The 18,289-nt window shown below is 40.1% G+C and overlaps 2 protein-coding genes across 2 annotated transcripts; one reads left to right on the top strand and one right to left on the bottom strand.

Moving 5' to 3' along the window:
* Positions 1-630: 630 nt before the first annotated feature.
* Positions 631-5,263, top strand: LOC133147252 (uncharacterized). Its single transcript, XM_061271245.1, has 11 exons — positions 631-686; positions 1,124-1,435; positions 1,535-1,616; positions 1,709-1,803; positions 1,932-2,129; positions 2,212-2,298; positions 2,603-2,856; positions 3,533-3,661; positions 3,882-4,022; positions 4,180-4,291; positions 4,655-5,263. The coding sequence occupies exons 2-11, from the start codon at positions 1,183-1,185 to the stop codon at positions 4,870-4,872; spliced, it is 1,569 nt and encodes a 522-aa protein (XP_061127229.1). The 5' UTR covers positions 631-686; positions 1,124-1,182; the 3' UTR covers positions 4,873-5,263.
* Positions 5,264-5,500: 237 nt separating this feature from the next.
* LOC133147249 (uncharacterized) lies at positions 5,501-7,864 on the bottom strand. The gene is made up of 5 exons (XM_061271244.1): positions 7,713-7,864; positions 7,377-7,422; positions 7,193-7,284; positions 6,053-6,329; positions 5,501-5,915 (listed from the first exon to the last, which is right to left on the bottom strand). The coding sequence occupies exons 1-5, from the start codon at positions 7,862-7,864 to the stop codon at positions 5,709-5,711; spliced, it is 774 nt and encodes a 257-aa protein (XP_061127228.1). The 3' UTR covers positions 5,501-5,708.
* Positions 7,865-18,289: the final 10,425 nt, after the last annotated feature.

Below are 18,289 nucleotides of genomic sequence, written 5' to 3'. Positions count from 1 at the left end.
ATACAAATACCGACGGCTTACACTCCTATTTGAAGGTCTAAGTGATTGCCTTTTCAACTTTATTGGAAACTGATGAGGGTATGCAATACAGTGTGCCAAGGTTTTCTATTTTCATCTGTCATGTAAGACGATGTTCAAATTCTTTCAATAACACTGTCATTTTAGTTAAAAAAAAGTTAACAGATCATGTGATAGTTAATTTTTTACACTTTTTTTTATTTTCTATAGGTCTTTTCCAGGTCTCTTTACCAAGGGCAGAGGGAAGAGGCGCTTTTCCGCAGCAAATGTAGTTCCTGCCAAGAAACTTAAACCACTTGATGTGGCTTTCTATTTGTTGCCAAAGCAGTTTGAAAAAACCCCCATAGAACAGGAGCAAATAGTCCATATGCATGCAGGATTGGGCCGTAGGACTGCTCATTTAGATGAAAGCACAACACATGAAGAGGTAATAACAAGAAATTAGTTATTTAGGCTAGCTGTGATGTGTATTGTGAGGAATACAATATACAAGGATTTGCTAGTTTTTCATGGAGTGTGATGAATGCTATTACTGATTTGAATTATCTCTTTTTGGAGAGGCTTACATTTGTATTAATTTTTTTGCTTACAGTTGTGTGATGCCCTCAAACTTTTATTCCCAAAATTGGGGGCTGTGACTGGTGGGTGGCTGCTATACAAATCTGCAGGTAGGCCAACACCGGTTTGTGTATTAGTGTTGCGCAGTTGTAAAAAAGTACATTTGCAGCAGCTAACTTCACTGATGCACAAATGCACAATACTGATACTTTATAATTGAACAGATGGTTCCTAAATAAAACTAAGAATTCCTCAAACTCATCTCTGTATATTTATTATTAAGCCTGTTCAATTTAAGACATTTAGTTAACCTTTTATTAGGTCATGTCTAACTCCAGATCAGCAACCAATTGTTTGATTGTAATATTTGAGTTTGTAAAAGAAAAAAAAAGAGAGAAAAAAAGCCGGACTTGTTTTGTTTTTGGTGACTTTTTCAGCCTGATATGTTGTCAGACAAGAGGTCTAATTGCTTTGACTTAACTTCTAGCTATAATCTATATCTAATATACTGTTGAAAGTCCTAATTTTCCTCTCCTCTTTTCTATAGGTGGATGGGGTAGCCAAAAACTCTCTCTTGTGGCTCCTGATGACACTGGCTATACAGGCATGATCTTGAAGTCTGTAAGTCGTGGGGCTAAAAATCTATTCATAGCCCCAATTCAAGAGGAACTCAGCACAAATCCCCTACCACTGACTGATGAAGCATTCAGTAGCATGCCAAAAGCCACATGTCAGACGTGTGGAGTTGCAGTTCCTGTTCCACTCCTGACGGAACACATCAAGTCTTGTGGTGTCATGTATGTTGGCAGTGATGATAACCTGGCTGATGTGGAAAGCAGTGAGCCTGAAGACAGGAAATGTAAGAAGTCTTCATTTTAAGCTTTTGTAAGCATATTGTACAGTATTAAACAGAACTTTTTTTAAATTAACACTGTTCTTGCTTACAACTTCTCAACAGCAGATATGCACGAATGTCCTGTCTGCACAGAAATGTTTACTACTGACTTTATTGAGGTACACGCTTCTTCATGTGTGGAAAGGTATCCATTTGCTTCTATTATTAATTCTTTTTTTCTCTTGTTGGCAATTCTCACACTATCAGTTTAACACAGAAATAACTTTATGTGGGTAGGGCAGGAAAAGAGGTGTGCAATGAAAGCATTGTAATTGAGGAAGAGCAAGCGGCAATGCCTGGACCATCCGGAACTTGTGCAACTGCTACAGATGGTAGGTGGTGCTCAGGGTTTGCAGTGTCATAGGAAAGTTAAGGAAGTGAATCTACATGTTAAAGTCTTTGTTATCTTGACAGTCAAGCATGAATAATGAAACCACGTTTGTTCGTTTTTTCTTATTAGACTGGTTAACTATCAGTGACCCCACCAAGGCCATATCTCAGTGTGCTGACAGTTTTCTGCGTATTCATCAAACTGAGAGCCCCTTACTTCTCAGCAAGGACATCAGAAAAAGCCCTGCTGAACAGGACATGGCACTAATCTCCTTCTACAAGCGAAATCATGTGGAATGGGGACGGCCTCTGAATTGCAAACTTGAAGGTAGCTCCAATTACAAGTTACAATGATCCAAAAATTTAAGTATTTTCTCTGTCTTTATTCTGTCAAACCTAATGTGTTACAGGAGATACTGCTATTGGACAGGGTGTAACTCGCTTCTTTTTCTCAACATGCATGGAAAAATTGAAGTCAGGGTTTTCCATCAATTTTGGTATGTTATGTGTATGGTTTCCTTCCAAATGCTATGTTTATTTAAAGCTGTTTAAGTTTTTTTTTTCATATTGTCTCTATAGGAAGTTTATCGTATTTGTATTGGTTTGCTTTACCATGAAAGTTCAGAGGATTCTATTAAATGTGTAATGCCTGTATTGACAACTACTATTTCCTGTCCATGACTACTAAGGGACTGTGAGAGCTATATTAACCTGCATGTCTTTGTATTGTGGACGGAAGCTTATTACTTTTTATTGAAATACTTATTTCGTGTTTTTTTTTTTTTTTTATGTCTTCAACAGCAAACTCAAATGTTACGCGGCTTTTGGAAGGAGAGACTGGCCATTTGGTTCCCTCAGCCTCTCACTTTCTTGTTGAAAGTGATATGTTCATGGTGGCGGGGAGAATGGTAGGCCACTCCTTTCTACATGGCGGACCATGCCTGTTGGGAATCAGCCCTGCAGTGATTCATGTCCTACTTGGTGGAAGTCCTGAAACTGCAACTGTTACACTTGAGGACTGTCCAGACCTGGATATCAGAGAAACAATCGGACTTGTATGTTTGATTTTAAAAATGTTTTTTCTTTCACTAAGATTTAATTTACAATGGGGCACCCTTTGATTGTGTATTCATTATCCCTATTGAGTGACATTAATATATGGATAATTTAAGATTATCAAATCAAGAGGGAGTGAACAAGATTTTTAATACTTAGTTTTCTAATACTGTAAATATAGTTTTATATAAATTATTTTAGAGCTTCTAAAATGCCAGTAATCTATCTATGGATAAAATAGATGGTGGTGCTTATTTGGATCCACTATGTAATATTCATATTCATTACTTTTTGCGAGTGCACATACAGAGGACAAATCAAAGGATGATTCTACTTTTCATTCTATATCCATTCTACTAAGTCTCTGAACTCTACTGGAGGAATGAACAATATTCTTCCAAACGATATTCCTTCATTTGGTGTTTTGATGATGATGATGGTGGAGAATGCTGTCTAACACATCAGCCAAAAATGTCCCGTGTTCAAGTGGGTCAGTTATGGTGACTGAAGACCGTAGTATATAATTCACATTATATTTTCATCAAATCACCCAGTGACCCCTATGGATGAATCCCACCTCAATGTAGGGGTTGGGTATTTCAGTTTTTTCCTTTTATAGTAATTTGTCCCCCATCTGTAGTATCTGGCATTACACTTTTTCCCTCTGTCTTGAAGCTTGAAGGGGAATCCATACTGTCAGATAAGGATAAACAGCGGGTCCAGGATTTGGCCCATGCCTGGGACCTCCCTTGGCTAACTGAGCAAAACAGGAGATGGCTTTTTGAAAAGCTTTTGATTCATGCTGTGAGTAAAAGTCACAATTGGGATGTTTTGGTTATGAATGCACATTACTAAGTTTTTAAACATTGTGTCTGACAAAATTAAATTGTTGCACTATTTTCTGATTAATTTATGCTCAAGGAAAAAAAAATGGTCATGGTAAAATTCTTTTTCTATGTTACTCTTCAAGCTTTTAGATGAAGAATCTTGTGTTTTATCCTCTCTGTCTTATTAATATTAACAGGTAATAGGACGTGTCACAAGGCAAATTAAGCAGCTGAGACGAGGTCTTAAAGAAACCCCAATGTGGACACTGTTGACCCAAAGACCAGACACAGTGGCTTTGCTTTTTCCTGAAGAGGGAGCAGGAAATTTCAGCCCTGAGGTTAACTGTTTTCAATCTTGTTATTTCTGTTTTCCTACATACATAGACATCATGGCTACCAACCAGTGATATTTGATCAAAAATGATATGCGATTTTAAGTTAGAAAAATTACCAAAATCTTTTTCATGCTATTTTTTTTTCTTTTTTTCAATGTAGGTGCTTCTTCATCGACTCACATGGCCTTGTGAGGATAGTGACGATGATGACGATTGTTCAGTTGACACCAAATGCCGCATATCGGGCTATCTTCGACAGTTCATTGCTAATGGTAGGGGTACTGAGACACTTTGAAGTGCTATTTAAGTAGTTGGTTACCTTATTTGGTTATAGTATTGTAAAAGCTGTATAGCTATTTAAATATTCAGCATGCACTTCACACATTCACCATTGAGCTGGAAACAGCAACATTACATGAATTTATTAAAAAAATCTACCAATTATTTTTTTAAAAAAGCAACTAATTATGTTGCTGATTTCAACTCACGAGACGAGTCCAACCAGTCTCATTGTAAAAGAATATTTTTCTGTAAACTTCTCAAGGGTTTGGCTAAGCTTTTGAGTGTAAGCCATAGTTGGCCATTTATCATGACTAATTCAAAGGTTTTTAATTCCTTTTTAATCTACTCCATAGCAACACCAACTGAACTGACCAACCTGGTAAAATTCTGGACCGGATGGGAGATCCTACCACCAAGTCTCTCTGTAGAAGTGGTCGAGGGCAGATACCCCACAGCCTCCACTTGCTTTGAGACCCTGCGCATCCCAGGGCATTACAAGGATTACACATCTTTTAAATGTGACATCCTGGCCTGTATTTACAGTTGCCATACAGGATTTGGTCTTGTGTGAGACATTTGGCCTGTAGCCTTGTAAGACAAGATTGGATGTTAAAATGCTTGTTAGTTCTGTTAAAAGAACTGTTGGATGTTAAAATGCTTGTTAGTTCTGTTAAAAGAACTGTTGGATGTTAAAATGCTTGTTAGTTCTGTTAAAAGAACTGTTGGATGTTAAAATGCTTGTTAGTTCTGTTAAAAGAACTGTTGGATGTTAAAATGCTTGTTAGTTCTGTTAAAAGAACTGTTGGATGTTAAAATGCTTGTTAGTTCTGTTAAAAGACCTGTTGTAAAAAACTCAGCACTCTAAAAGAAAACGTTGTGCAAGTTAATGTATTAAATATTTTCTCACTGTTACGGTACTTTGCAGTAACCTTTGCCAATAAATGGTCAATTCATAAGGTAAACTTCTGACTGAACTCCTGTGAAGCCCTCATAACCACTGAAAATGTTCTTCCCCCAATTTCCATCTCCGGTTTGGGAAGAAACCTCAATGTTCAAAATAATGCATTGTTTTTTTTTTCCTGGTTCATTATCCTTACACACGGTGCAAGGGGGATGGACAACTAAAGAGAAGGCAATACAAATGAGAAAAGGTTATTAAACAACAGATTTGTCACCTTTCAGGCAAACCTTAATTTTTCTTTGACAATTTAGTATACTAAAACTTCAGACTCAAACAGGTTTTGAGTTAAATAATGAAATGTCTGTCTGGGCTATGTTACACACAAACAGGGGGACTAAAGTGTTACTTAAATATTAACAGAACTTTCGTTCTCTTGACAAAGGAATAACATTACAATTCAGGTTAAAAAAATTTATTGTCTCTTAACTCAAATCATTCTGATCAGTTCAGACAAACTGCTCACAAAATTGAACGGCAGCAATGTAAGTATCGCAGCCATAGGACTGGGATGCAGCTCTCGGGTTAACTGCATCTCTTAAAGCTGTCATTTGTCCATCGGTCAGGGGTGATGCTGTGTCTGGAACAATGATGCTCGACTGGTCATCAAATGGAAGTCCGCTGTTCTCCCACTCAATGTCAAGAATATCCATGCCCTACAAATAGAGCATTTTGAGTTGTATGCAGTAAAAAAGTAGGCACACTTTCAAATGCTATAGAATGTGCTCTTGGCTTCTAATTAAATTTCATAAGTATGTTGACCACGCTGCATTCAAATAACATTTGTATGTACCTCTGTGTTATCTAGTCCTGGAATTGGGTAATGTGTACGACCCAGCTCCCACAGCTGGTTGGGGGTCATGTTGCTTTCTGTCCTCAGCGGATGATTGTCCCAACCATCACGAAAAGTACCTAGGTCATCCTGCAGGCGTGGGAGAAACACGAAGTGACAGCAGAAGAGGTGTGTTTCATTGTCGATGCTGAGGAAGCCCTCTTCTTCCAGGTAGTGGAGAACATCATAGTAGATGCATGTTACAGCTACCCACAGGTCTCTCCACAGCCGCTCAATCCTTGAAAATTTAAATGGGGGGTGGGGGAATTTTTTTATATATATATTTAATCCACAAAAATTAAAACCAGGTCTTTGAGTTTCTTCTTTTTTTGCATTTATGCGTACCCACTATATAGATCTTGTTACATACTATACTGCATGTCATTACACTTTTGCAAATTATAGTGCTACTGCTACATTGCATCAGTGAGGTGGCAGCTTTAATTAGCAATATTCCATTGAACAAACCTTTGGTTGTGAACACTCTTCCCGGATATAAAGCTGCTCTTCCCAGGGCCACGGACTGTAAACATGCTGCGTGCAACGTCAACATTTTCCACTCCCTGATCAGCACGAACCCTAAAATAGACAACACAATTTTGGATGTGTATGTGTAATGTAATTTTATTTACTTATTAATGATCGATATAAAATTATACTTCTTGTACGGTGTCGGACACTGTATTGTACGCAGACGTAGAATAAGTATTCAATTATTATTAAATATATTGATGTAGTTAAAGCATTGCAGTAAAAGTAGTTTGCTCCCGCTGACTGATATATGACATTAGATCATTACATCTCACATGGAAACCACTGGTTTCATTAACAATCTATTTTAAAAAAAAGTAACTAAAGCTGTCAGATAAATGTTGTGGAGTAGAGAGTATAATACTTCCTCTGAGATGTAGTGGAAGTATAAAGTAGCAGTATCACATGGAAATCCTCAACTACTGTAGTACAAGCGTCTCAAATTTGTACTTAAAAGTCCCCCTTGACTCAAACAATAGTGTTTCTTTATATATATACATATATAAAAATGTCCTTACTTTCCGCCACTGCTTGTAGTGTAAAAACTCCCAGTTTAAAATATACATTCACCTGAGAGGAAAACCAAACTTCTCAACAGATTCTAGGAGGAAAGCCAGGGTGGTTGATGCAAGGTTGTTGGAGGCTGCACCAAGATACATTATCTGTAGCACAAATACAAATACACAACCTTGAGACACTCAAGCATTTAATGATTACAGAAATGTGTACTCTTAGTCCAAACAACTGTGCTTACCTTACGGGAAAAACCGTCAATACCACCAAAGACAACGATGTTGTAGCTGAAAGAGAATTTAAGAAAAAAATTCAGCTGCATATAACATACTGCCAGTGTTCTAAACACAGTTTCTAAACGTAATACACCAGGTGTATACCATTTTTAAGGAGCTTAGCTGTGATGGTACATATACAGTAACATGAAAGCAGCAGTATAAAAAATGTGTTATGGAGCATACTGATAACTACCAAATACTTTGCAAACACACTTTGAATGTATGCATTTTGCCAAAAACATTGCTTGATAAGAATTTACCGAATTAATTTATGGTTTGTATCTATGTGCATCAAAGACTGGGGTCCTGGAACTGAGTAGGTCCGTCGAGCGATACATCCTACGTGGACCATGCGGCTTATGACACCAGTGGTGTCAACACGGTGCATGGAGGCTCTGACGCGGTTATACTGCACCCTCAGTCCTCTGGCTTGCAGAAGGGCCTTCACCATCCGATATCCAGAGTGAGGCTGCCTCGACTTAATCTCTCTTACACACTGATCTAACTCTTCATCAGTCATAGTGCTGTATAATCCCTTAACTGAGACTCAGCCATGCGTCTGTATACTGTGCGCCTGGACATCCCCAAAAGTTTAGCTATACATGGAACAGACAGATTAAGTTCCAAAAGTTTGCTAAGGTACTCTGGGGATATGACCATTCTTTGTCGCCCAGCCGGTCCTTGCTCAAACTGCACAACTGCAATGTGTTGCTCCCTTTTGTCTTTTTCCAGATTGATAAGACTGTGTAGCTGTGTCAGTGAGTCTAGAATAGCTGGACAAACAGTTACTTGACTGGATACAGCATTTAATAACACAAGTTCTTGTGTGCAAGTGAACTCTAAGAAGTCCAGGTCAAGAGGCATGCGTCCCAGAATATGCTCCAATTGAGAGCGAAGTCTTTCTAAAAGATGATTAAGCAGGAGTTCCTAGGAGAGAAAAACAAAATCACTGTGTGAGCACATTTTATGGAAAATTCAAACTAAGCATGGATTTGTTAACATTTTTATGTTCTCTTTTTATTGTCTCAAGTAAGTTAACATCTCATGAGTATCGGAGTGAGTTCAGAGCTGAGATTATTTATTTTCATATGAAAAATGCTCATCTGTAAATGTATTCTGTAATTCTGTAAATAAAATACTGACTTTTACGAACACAAAAGGTAAATAAAGAGTACACTCGTTATTATTATTCGTGTTTTGGGCCATCCTGAGCTCTGACCGGGGCGCACCTTTGCACCTAGCAAACTTTTAAGGAACGCCACTTTATTAAAAGTTCCCTGTGTAGATATTGTTCAACAAATTCTGTTAATAAATAAATCTGTAATCTGTAATTCTGTAAATAAAATACTGACTTTTACGAACACAAAAGCTAAATAAAGAGTACACTCACCGAAGCGTTATTATTCTGCGTTTTGGGCCATCCTGAGCTCTGACCGGGGCGCACCTTTGCACCGGAGCGTCACATGACCAATGGAGCTTAACTTGATTGGCTGAACGTTGGATGATTTGATACAGGGATCGATTACTTCTCCCTTGGTTACCCCGGATGTCCGCGCTGAATATTTTTACACTGAATTTTTGGAGACATTGAATTTTTTTACATTGAATTTTCTGAGATGTTGAATTTTTTTACACTGAATTTTTTAAGACATTGAATTTTTTTACACTGAATTTTTTGAGACATTGAAAAAAATGTCTTAGGAAAAAAAAATTCAGTGCTAGAAATTCGATGGCTTTTAAAATTCAAAGTCTGATTTAGACGCAAAAAAAATTTCAGTGTTAAAAATTGGATGTAAAAAAATTCAGTGCTACAAATTCGAATTCAAAATCCGATGGCACAGATAAACTTCCATATTCATGCGCAGTGAATAACTCGGCACTCTAAAGCACCCGAGAGCGTTTTTTTCGATGCCAACCTAACCAGAGTGACGGGAGCGGCACAATTCAGAAAAAGCGCTCAGCTCGCCGAGAAAATGCGATTTAAGCAATAAAATTAAAAATGCTTATAAAACATAAACCAAACGTTGGAGGTGGTCATTTCTTAATGCGCAGTAATAAACTCGGCACTCTAAAGCACCCGAGAGCGTTTTTTTCGATGCCAACCTAACCAGAGTGACGGGAGCGGCACAATTCAGAAAAAGCGCTCAGCTCGCCGAGAAAATGCGATTTAAGCAATAAAATTAAAAATGCTTATAAAACATAAACCAAACGTTGGAGGTGGTCATTTCTTCATGCGCAGTGATAAACTCGGCACTCTAAAGCACCCGAGAGCGTTTTTTTCGATGCCAACCTAACCAGAGTGACGGGAGCGGCACAATTCAGAAAAAGTGCTCAGCTCGCCGAGAAAATGCGATTCAAGCAATAAAATTAAAAATGCTTATTAAACATAAACCAAACGTTGGAGGTGGTCATTTCTTCATGCGCAGTGAATAACTCGGCACTCTAAAGCACCCGAGAGCGTTTTTTTCGATGCCAACCTAACCAGAGTGACGGGAGCGGCACAATTCAGAAAAAGTGCTCAGCTCGCCGAGAAAATGCGATTTAAGCAATAAAATTAAAAATGCTTATAAAACATAAACCAAACGTTGGAGGTGGTCATTTCTTAATGCGCAGTAATAAACTCGGCACTCTAAAGCACCCGAGAGCGTTTTTTTCGATGCCAACCTAACCAGAGTGACGGGAGCGGCACAATTCAGAAAAAGTGCTCAGCTCGCCGAGAAAATGCGATTTAAGCAATAAAATTAAAAATGCTTATAAAACATAAACCAAACGTTGGAGGTGGTCATTTCTTAATGCGCAGTAATAAACTCGGCACTCTAAAGCACCCGAGAGCGTTTTTTTCGATGCCAACCTAACCAGAGTGACGGGAGCGGCACAATTCAGAAAAAGTGCTCAGCTCGCCGAGAAAATGCGATTTAAGCAATAAAATTAAAAATGCTTATTAAACATAAACCAAACGTTGGAGGTGGTCATTTCTTCATGCGCAGTGAATAACTCGGCACTCTAAAGCACCCGAGAGCGTTTTTTTCGATGCCAACCTAACCAGAGTGACGGGAGCGGCACAATTCAGAAAAAGCGCTCAGCTCGCCGAGAAAATGCGATTTAAGCAATAAAATTAAAAATGCTTATTAAACATAAACCAAACGTTGGAGGTGGTCATTTCTTCATGCGCAGTGAATAACTCGGCACTCTAAAGCACCCGAGAGCGTTTTTTTCGATGCCAACCTAACCAGAGTGACGGGAGCGGCACAATTCAGAAAAAGCGCTCAGCTCGCCGAGAAAATGCGATTTAAGCAATAAAATTAAAAATGCTTATAAAACATAAACCAAACGTTGGAGGTGGTCATTTCTTCATGCGCAGTGATAAACTCGGCACTCTAAAGCACCCGAGAGCGTTTTTTTCGATGCCAACCTAACCAGAGTGACGGGAGCGGCACAATTCAGAAAAAGTGCTCAGCTCGCCTAAAAATGCTTATAAAACATAAACCAAACGTTGGAGGTGGTCATTTCTTCATGCGCAGTGAATAATTCGGCACTCTAAAGCACCCGAGAGCGTTTTTTTCGATGCCAACCTAACCAGAGTGACGGGAGCGGCACAATTCAGAAAAAGTGCTCAGCTCGCCGAGAAAATGCGATTTAAGCAATAAAATTAAAAATGCTTATAAAACATAAACCAAACGTTGGAGGTGGTCATTTCTTAATGCGCAGTAATAAACTCGGCACTCTAAAGCACCCGAGAGCGTTTTTTTCGATGCCAACCTAACCAGAGTGACGGGAGCGGCACAATTCAGAAAAAGTGCTCAGCTCGCCGAGAAAATGCGATCTAAGCAATAAAATTAAAAATGCTTATAAAACATAAACCAAACGTTGGAAGTGGTCATTTCTTCATGCGCAGTGATAAACTCGGCACTCTAAAGCACCCGAGAGCGTTTTTTTCGATGCCAACCTAACCAGAGTTACGGGAGCGGCACAATTCAGAAAAATCGCTCAGCTCGCCGAGAAAATGCGATTTAAGCAATAAAATTAAAAATGCTTATACAACATAAACCAAACGTTGGAGGTGGTCATTTCTTCATGCGCAGTGATAAACTCGGCACTCTAAAGCACCCGAGAGCGTTTTTTTCGATGCCAACCTAACCAGAGTGACGGGAGCGGCACAATTCAGAAAAAGCGCTCAGCTCGCCGAGAAAATGCGATTTAAGCAATAAAATTAAAAATGCTTATAAAACATAAACCAAACGTTGGAGGTGGTCATTTCTTCATGCGCAGTGATAAACTCGGCACTCTAAAGCACCCGAGAGCGTTTTTTTCGATGTCAACCTAACCAGAGTGACGGGAAGCGGCACAATTCAGAAAAAGTGCTCAGCTCGCCGAGAAAATGCGATTTAAGCAATAAAACTAAAAATGCTTATAAAACATAAACCAAACGTTGGAGGTGGTCATTTCTTCATGCGCAGTGAATAACTCGGCACTCTAAAGCACCCGAGAGCGTTTTTTTCGATGCCAACCTAACCAGAGTGACGGGAGCGGCACAATTCAGAAAAAGCGCTCAGCTCGCCGAGAAAATGCGATTTAAGCAATAAATTTAAAAATGCTTATAAAACATAAACCAAACGTTGGAGGTGGTCATTTCTTCATGCGCAGTGATAAACTCGGCACTCTAAAGCACCCGAGAGCGTTTTTTTCGATGCCAACCTAACCAGAGTGACGGGAGCGGCACAATTCAGAAAAAGTCAGCTCGCCGAGAAAATGCGATTTAAGCAATAAAATTAAAAATGCTTATAAAACATAAACCAAACGTTGGAGGTGGTCATTTCTTCATGCGCAGTGATAAACTCGGCACTCTAAAGCACCCGAGAGCGTTTTTTTCGATGCCAACCTAACCAGAGTGACGGGAGCGGCACAATTCAGAAAAAGCGCTCAGCTCGCCGAGAAAATGCGATTTAAGCAATAAAATTAAAAATGCTTATAAAACATAAACCAAACGTTGGAGGTGGTCATTTCTTCATGCGCAGTGATAAACTCGGCACTCTAAAGCACCCGAGAGCGTTTTTTTCGATGCCAACCTAACCAGAGTGACGGGAGCGGCACAATTCAGAAAAAGCGCTCAGCTCGCCGAGAAAATGCGATTTAAGCAATAAAATTAAAAATGCTTATAAAACATAAACCAAACGTTGGAGGTGGTCATTTCTTCATGCGCAGTGAATAACTCGGCACTCTAAAGCACCCGAGAGCGTTTTTTTCGATGCCAACCTAACCAGAGTGACGGGAGCGGCACAATTCAGAAAAAGCGCTCAGCTCGCCGAGAAAATGCGATTTACGCAATAAAATTAAAAATGCTTATAAAACATAAACCAAACGTTGGAGGTGGTCATTTCTTCGTGCGCAGTGAATAACTCGGCACTCTAAAGCACCCGAGAGCGTTTTTTTCGATGCCAACCTAACCAGAGTGACGGGAGCGGCACAATTCAGAAAAAGTGCTCAGCTCGCCGAGAAAATGCGATTTAAGCAATAAAATTAAAAATGCTTATAAAACATAAACCAAACGTTGGAGGTGGTCATTTCTTAATGCGCAGTAATAAACTCGGCACTCTAAAGCACCCGAGAGCGTTTTTTTCGATGCCAACCTAACCAGAGTGACGGGAGCGGCACAATTCAGAAAAAGTGCTCAGCTCGCGGAGAAAATGCGATTTAAGCAATAAAATTAAAAATGCTTATTAAACATAAACCAAACGTTGGAGGTGGTCATTTCTTCATGCGCAGTGAATAACTCGGCACTCTAAAGCATCCGAGAGCGTTTTTTTCGATGCCAACCTAACCAGAGTGACGGGAGCGGCACAATTCAGAAAAAGTGCTCAGCTCGCCGAGAAAATGCGATTTAAGCAATAAAACTAAAAATGCTTATAAAACATAAACCAAACGTTGGAGGTGGTCATTTCTTCATGCGCAGTGAATAACTCGGCACTCTAAAGCACCCGAGAGCGTTTTTTTCGATGCCAACCTAACCAGAGTGACGGGAGCGGCACAATTCAGAAAAAGCTCTCAGCTCGCCGAGAAAATGCGATTTAAGCAATAAATTTAAAAATGCTTATAAAACATAAACCAAACGTTGGAGGTGGTCATTTCTTCATGCGCAGTGATAAACTCGGCACTCTAAAGCACCCGAGAGCGTTTTTTTCGATGCCAACCTAACCAGAGTGACGGGAGCGGCACAATTCAGAAAAAGCGCTCAGCTCGCCGAGAAAATGCGATTCAAGCAATAAAATTAAAAATGCTTATTAAACATAAACCAAACGTTGGAGGTGGTCATTTCTTCATGCGCAGTGATTAACTCGGCACTCTAAAGCACCCGAGAGCGTTTTTTTCGATGCCAACCTAACCAGAGTGACGGGAGCGGCACAAATCAGAAAAAGCGCTCAGCTCGCCGAGAAAATGCGATTTAAGCAATAAAATTAAAAATGCTTATAAAACATAAACCAAACGTTGGAGGTGGTCATTTCTTCATGCGCAGTGATAAACTCGGCACTCTAAAGCACCCGAGAGCGGTTTTTTTCGATGCCAACCTAACCAGAGTGACGGGAGCGGCACAATTCAGAAAAAGTGCTCAGCTCGCCGAGAAAATGCGATTTAAGCAATAAAATTAAAAATGCTTATAAAACATAAACCAAACGTTGGAGGTGGTCATTTCTTAATGCGCAGTAATAAACTCGGCACTCTAGAGCACCCGAGAGCGTTTTTTTCGATGCCAACCTAACCAGAGTGACGGGAGCGGCACAATTCAGAAAAAGTGCTCAGCTCGCCGAGAAAATGCGATTTAAGCAATAAAATTAAAAATGCTTATAAAACATAAACCAAACGTTGGAAGTGGTCATTTCTTCATGCGCAGTGATAAACTCGGCACTCTAAAGCACCCGAGAGCGTTTTTTTCGATGCCAACCTAACCAGAGTGACGGGAGCGGCACAATTCAGAAAAAGCGCTCAGCTCGCCGAGAAAATGCGATTTAAGCAATAAAATTAAAAATGCTTATAAAACATAAACCAAACGTTGGAAGTGGTCATTTCTTCATGCGCAGTGATAAACTCGGCACTCTAAAGCACCCGAGAGCGTTTTTTTCGATGCCAACCTAACCAGAGTTACGGGAGCGGCACAATTCAGAAAAAGCGCTCAGCTCGCCGAGAAAATGCGATTTAAGCAATAAAATTAAAAATGCTTATAAAACATAAACCAAACGTTGGAGGTGGTCATTTCTTCATGCGCAGTGATAAACTCGGCACTCTAAAGCACCCGAGAGCGTTTTTTTCGATGCCAACCTAACCAGAGTGACGGGAGCGGCACAATTCAGAAAAAGTGCTCAGCTCGCCGAGAAAATGCGATTTAAGCAATAAAATTAAAAATGCTTATAAAACATAAACCAAACGTTGGAGGTGGTCATTTCTCCATGCGCAGTGAATAACTCGGCACTCTAAATCACCCGAGAGCGTTTTTTTCGATGCCAACCTAACCAGAGTGACGGGAGCGGCACAATTCAGAAAAAGTGCTCAGCTCGCCGAGAAAATGCGATTTAAGCAATAAAATTAAAAATGCTTATAAAACATAAACCAAACGTTGGAGGTGGTCATTTCTTAATGCGCAGTAATAAACTCGGCACTCTAAAGCACCCGAGAGCGTTTTTTTCGATGCCAACCTAACCAGAGTGACGGGAGCGGCACAATTCAGAAAAAGTGCTCAGCTCGCCGAGAAAATGCGATTTAAGCAATAAAATTAAAAATGCTTATAAAACATAAACCAAACGTTGGAGGTGGTCATTTCTTAATGCGCAGTAATAAACTCGGCACTCTAAAGCACCCGAGAGCGTTTTTTTCGATGCCAACCTAACCAGAGTGACGGGAGCGGCACAATTCAGAAAAAGTGCTCAGCTCGCCGAGAAAATGCGATTTAAGCAATAAAATTAAAAATGCTTATTAAACATAAACCAAACGTTGGAGGTGGTCATTTCTTCATGCGCAGTGAATAACTCGGCACTCTAAAGCACCCGATAGCGTTTTTTTCGATGCCAACCTAACCAGAGTGACGGGAGCGGCACAATTCAGAAAAAGTGCTCAGCTCGCCGAGAAAATGCGATTTAAGCAATAAAATTAAAAATGCTTATAAAACATAAACCAAACGTTGGAGGTGGTCATTTCTTAATGCGCAGTAATAAACTCGGCACTCTAAAGCACCCGAGAGCGTTTTTTTCGATGCCAACCTAACCAGAGTGACGGGAGCGGCACAATTCAGAAAAAGTGCTCAGCTCGCCGAGAAAATGCGATTTAAGCAATAAAATTAAAAATGCTTATAAAACATAAACCAAACGTTGGAGGTGGTCATTTCTTAATGCGCAGTAATAAACTCGGCACTCTAAAGCACCCGAGAGCGTTTTTTTCGATGCCAACCTAACCAGAGTGACGGGAGCGGCACAATTCAGAAAAAGCGCTCAGCTCGCCGAGAAAATGCGATTTAAGCAATAAAATTAAAAATGCTTATAAAACATAAACCAAACGTTGGAGGTGGTCATTTCTTCGTGCGCAGTACTCGGCACTCTAAAGCACCCGAGAGCGTTTTTTTCGATGCCAACCTAACCAGAGTGACGGGAGCGGCACAATTCAGAAAAAGCGCTCAGCTCGCCGAGAAAATGCGATTTAAGCAATAAAATTAAAAATGCTTATTAAACATAAACCAAACGTTGGAGGTGGTCATTTCTTCATGCGCAGTGAATAACTCGGCACTCTAAAGCACCCGAGAGCGTTTTTTTCGATGCCAACCTAACCAGAGTTACGGGAGCGGCCCAATTCAGAAAAAGTGCTCAGCTCGCCGAGAAAATGCGATTTAAGCAATAAAATTAAAAATGCTTATTAAACATAAACCAAACGTTGGAGGTGGTCATTTCTTCATGCGCAGTGAATAACTCGGCACTCTAAAACACCCGAGAGCGTTTTTTTCGATGCCAACCTAACCAGAGTGACGGGAGCGGCACAATTCAGAAAAAGTGCTCAGCTCGCCGAGAAAATGCGATTTAAGCAATAAAATTAAAAATGCTTATAAAACATAAACCAAACGTTGGAGGTGGTCATTTCTTAATGCGCAGTAATAAACTCGGCACTCTAAAGCACCCGTGAGCGTTTTTTTCGATGCCAACCTAACCAGAGTGACGGGAGCGGCACAATTCAGAAAAAGTGCTCAGCTCGCCGAGAAAATGCGATTTAAGCAATAAAATTAAAAATGCTTATAAAACATAAACCAAACCTTGGAGGTGGTCATTTCTTAATGCGCAGTAATAAACTCGGCACTCTAAAGCACCCGAGAGCGTTTTTTTCGATGCCAACCTAACCAGAGTGACGGGAGCGGCACAATTCAGAAAAAGTGCTCAGTTCGCCGAGAAAATGCGATTTAAGCAATAAAATTAAAAATGCTTATAAAACATAAACCAAACGTTGGAGGTGGTCATTTCTTCATGCGCAGTGAATAACTCGGCACTCTAAAGCACCCGAGAGCGTTTTTTTCGATGCCAACCTAACCAGAGTGACGGGAGCGGCACAATTCAGAAAAAGTGCTCAGCTCGCCGAGAAAATGCGATTTAAGCAATAAAATTAAAAATGCTTATAAAACATAAACCAAACGTTGGAGGTGGTCATTTCTTAATGCGCAACCAGAGTGACGGGAGCGGCACAATTCAGAAAAAGCGCTCAGCTCGCCGAGAAAATGCGATTTAAGCAATAAAATTAAAAATGCTTATTAAACATAAACCAAAAATTGGAGGTGGTCATTTCTTCATGCGCAGTGAATAACTCGGCACTCTAAAGCACCCGAGAGCGTTTTTTTCGATGCCAACCTAACCAGAGTGACGGGAGCGGCACAATTCAGAAAAAGCGCTCAGCTCGCCGAGAAAATGCGATTTAAGCAATAAAATAAAAAATGCTTATAAAACATAAACCAAACGTTGGAGGTGGTCATTTCTTCATGCGCAGTGATAAACTCGGCACTCTAAAGCACCCGAGAGCGTTTTTTTCGATGCCAATTCCAGAGTGACGGGAGCGGCACAATTCAGAAAAAGTGCTCAGCTCGCCGAGAAAATGCGATTTAAGCAATAAAATTAAAAATGCTTATAAAACATAAACCAAACGTTGGAGGTGGTCATTTCTTAATGCGCAGTGAATAACTCGGCACTCTAAAGCACCCGAGAGCGTTTTTTTCTATGCCAACCTAACCAGAGTGACGGGAGCGGCACAATTCAGAAAAAGTGCTCAGCTCGCCGAGAAAATGCGATTTAAGCAATAAAATTAAAAATGCTTATAAAACATAAACCAAACGTTGGAGGTGGTCATTTCTTAATGCGCAGTAATAAACTCGGCACTCTAAAGCACCCGAGAGCGTTTTTTTCGATGCCAACCTAACCAGAGTGACGGGAGCGGCACAATTCAGAAAAAGTGCTCAGCTCGCCGAGAAAATGCGATTTAAGCAATAAAACTAAAAATGCTTATAAAACATAAACCAAACGTTGGAGGTGGTCATTTCTTCATGCGCAGTGAATAACTCGGCACTCTAAAGCACCCGAGAGCGTTTTTTTCGATGCCAACCTAACCAGAGTGACGGGAGCGGCACAATTCAGAAAAAGCGCTCAGCTCGCCGAGAAAATGCGATTTAAGCAATAAATTTAAAAATGCTTATAAAACATAAACCAAACGTTGGAGGTGGTCATTTCTTCGTGCGCAGTGAATAACTCGGCACTCTAAAGCACCCGAGAGCCTTTTTTTCGATGCCAACCTAACCAGAGTGACGGGATTGGCACAATTCAGAAAAAGTGCTCAGCTCGCCGAGAAAATGCGATTTAAGCAATAA

This window comes from Syngnathus typhle, unplaced genomic scaffold (genome assembly GCF_033458585.1).
Source record: "Syngnathus typhle isolate RoL2023-S1 ecotype Sweden unplaced genomic scaffold, RoL_Styp_1.0 HiC_scaffold_36, whole genome shotgun sequence".
NCBI classification, from domain to species: Eukaryota; Metazoa; Chordata; class Actinopteri; order Syngnathiformes; family Syngnathidae; genus Syngnathus; species Syngnathus typhle.
Note: the sequence above shows the minus strand (reverse complement) of the source record. Positions and strands in the feature narration are given on the sequence as shown.

Coding starts and splice junctions, on each gene's coding strand:
- LOC133147252 (XM_061271245.1), top strand. CDS start 1,183: ATGATCTTGAAGTCTGTAAGTCGTGGGGCTAAAAATCTATTCATAGCC. Junction 1,804..1,931: donor TTGTGCAACTGCTACAGATG/GTAGGTGGTGCT, acceptor TTTTCTTATTAG/ACTGGTTAACTATCAGTGAC. Junction 3,662..3,881: donor AAAAGCTTTTGATTCATGCT/GTGAGTAAAAGT, acceptor TAATATTAACAG/GTAATAGGACGTGTCACAAG.
- LOC133147249 (XM_061271244.1), bottom strand. CDS start 7,864: ATGGTGAAGGCCCTTCTGCAAGCCAGAGGACTGAGGGTGCAGTATAAC. Junction 7,423..7,712: donor TACTCAGTTCCAGGACCCCA/GTCTTTGATGCA, acceptor ATTCTCTTTCAG/CTACAACATCGTTGTCTTTG. Junction 7,285..7,376: donor TTGACGGTTTTTCCCGTAAG/GTAAGCACAGTT, acceptor TTTGTGCTACAG/ATAATGTATCTTGGTGCAGC.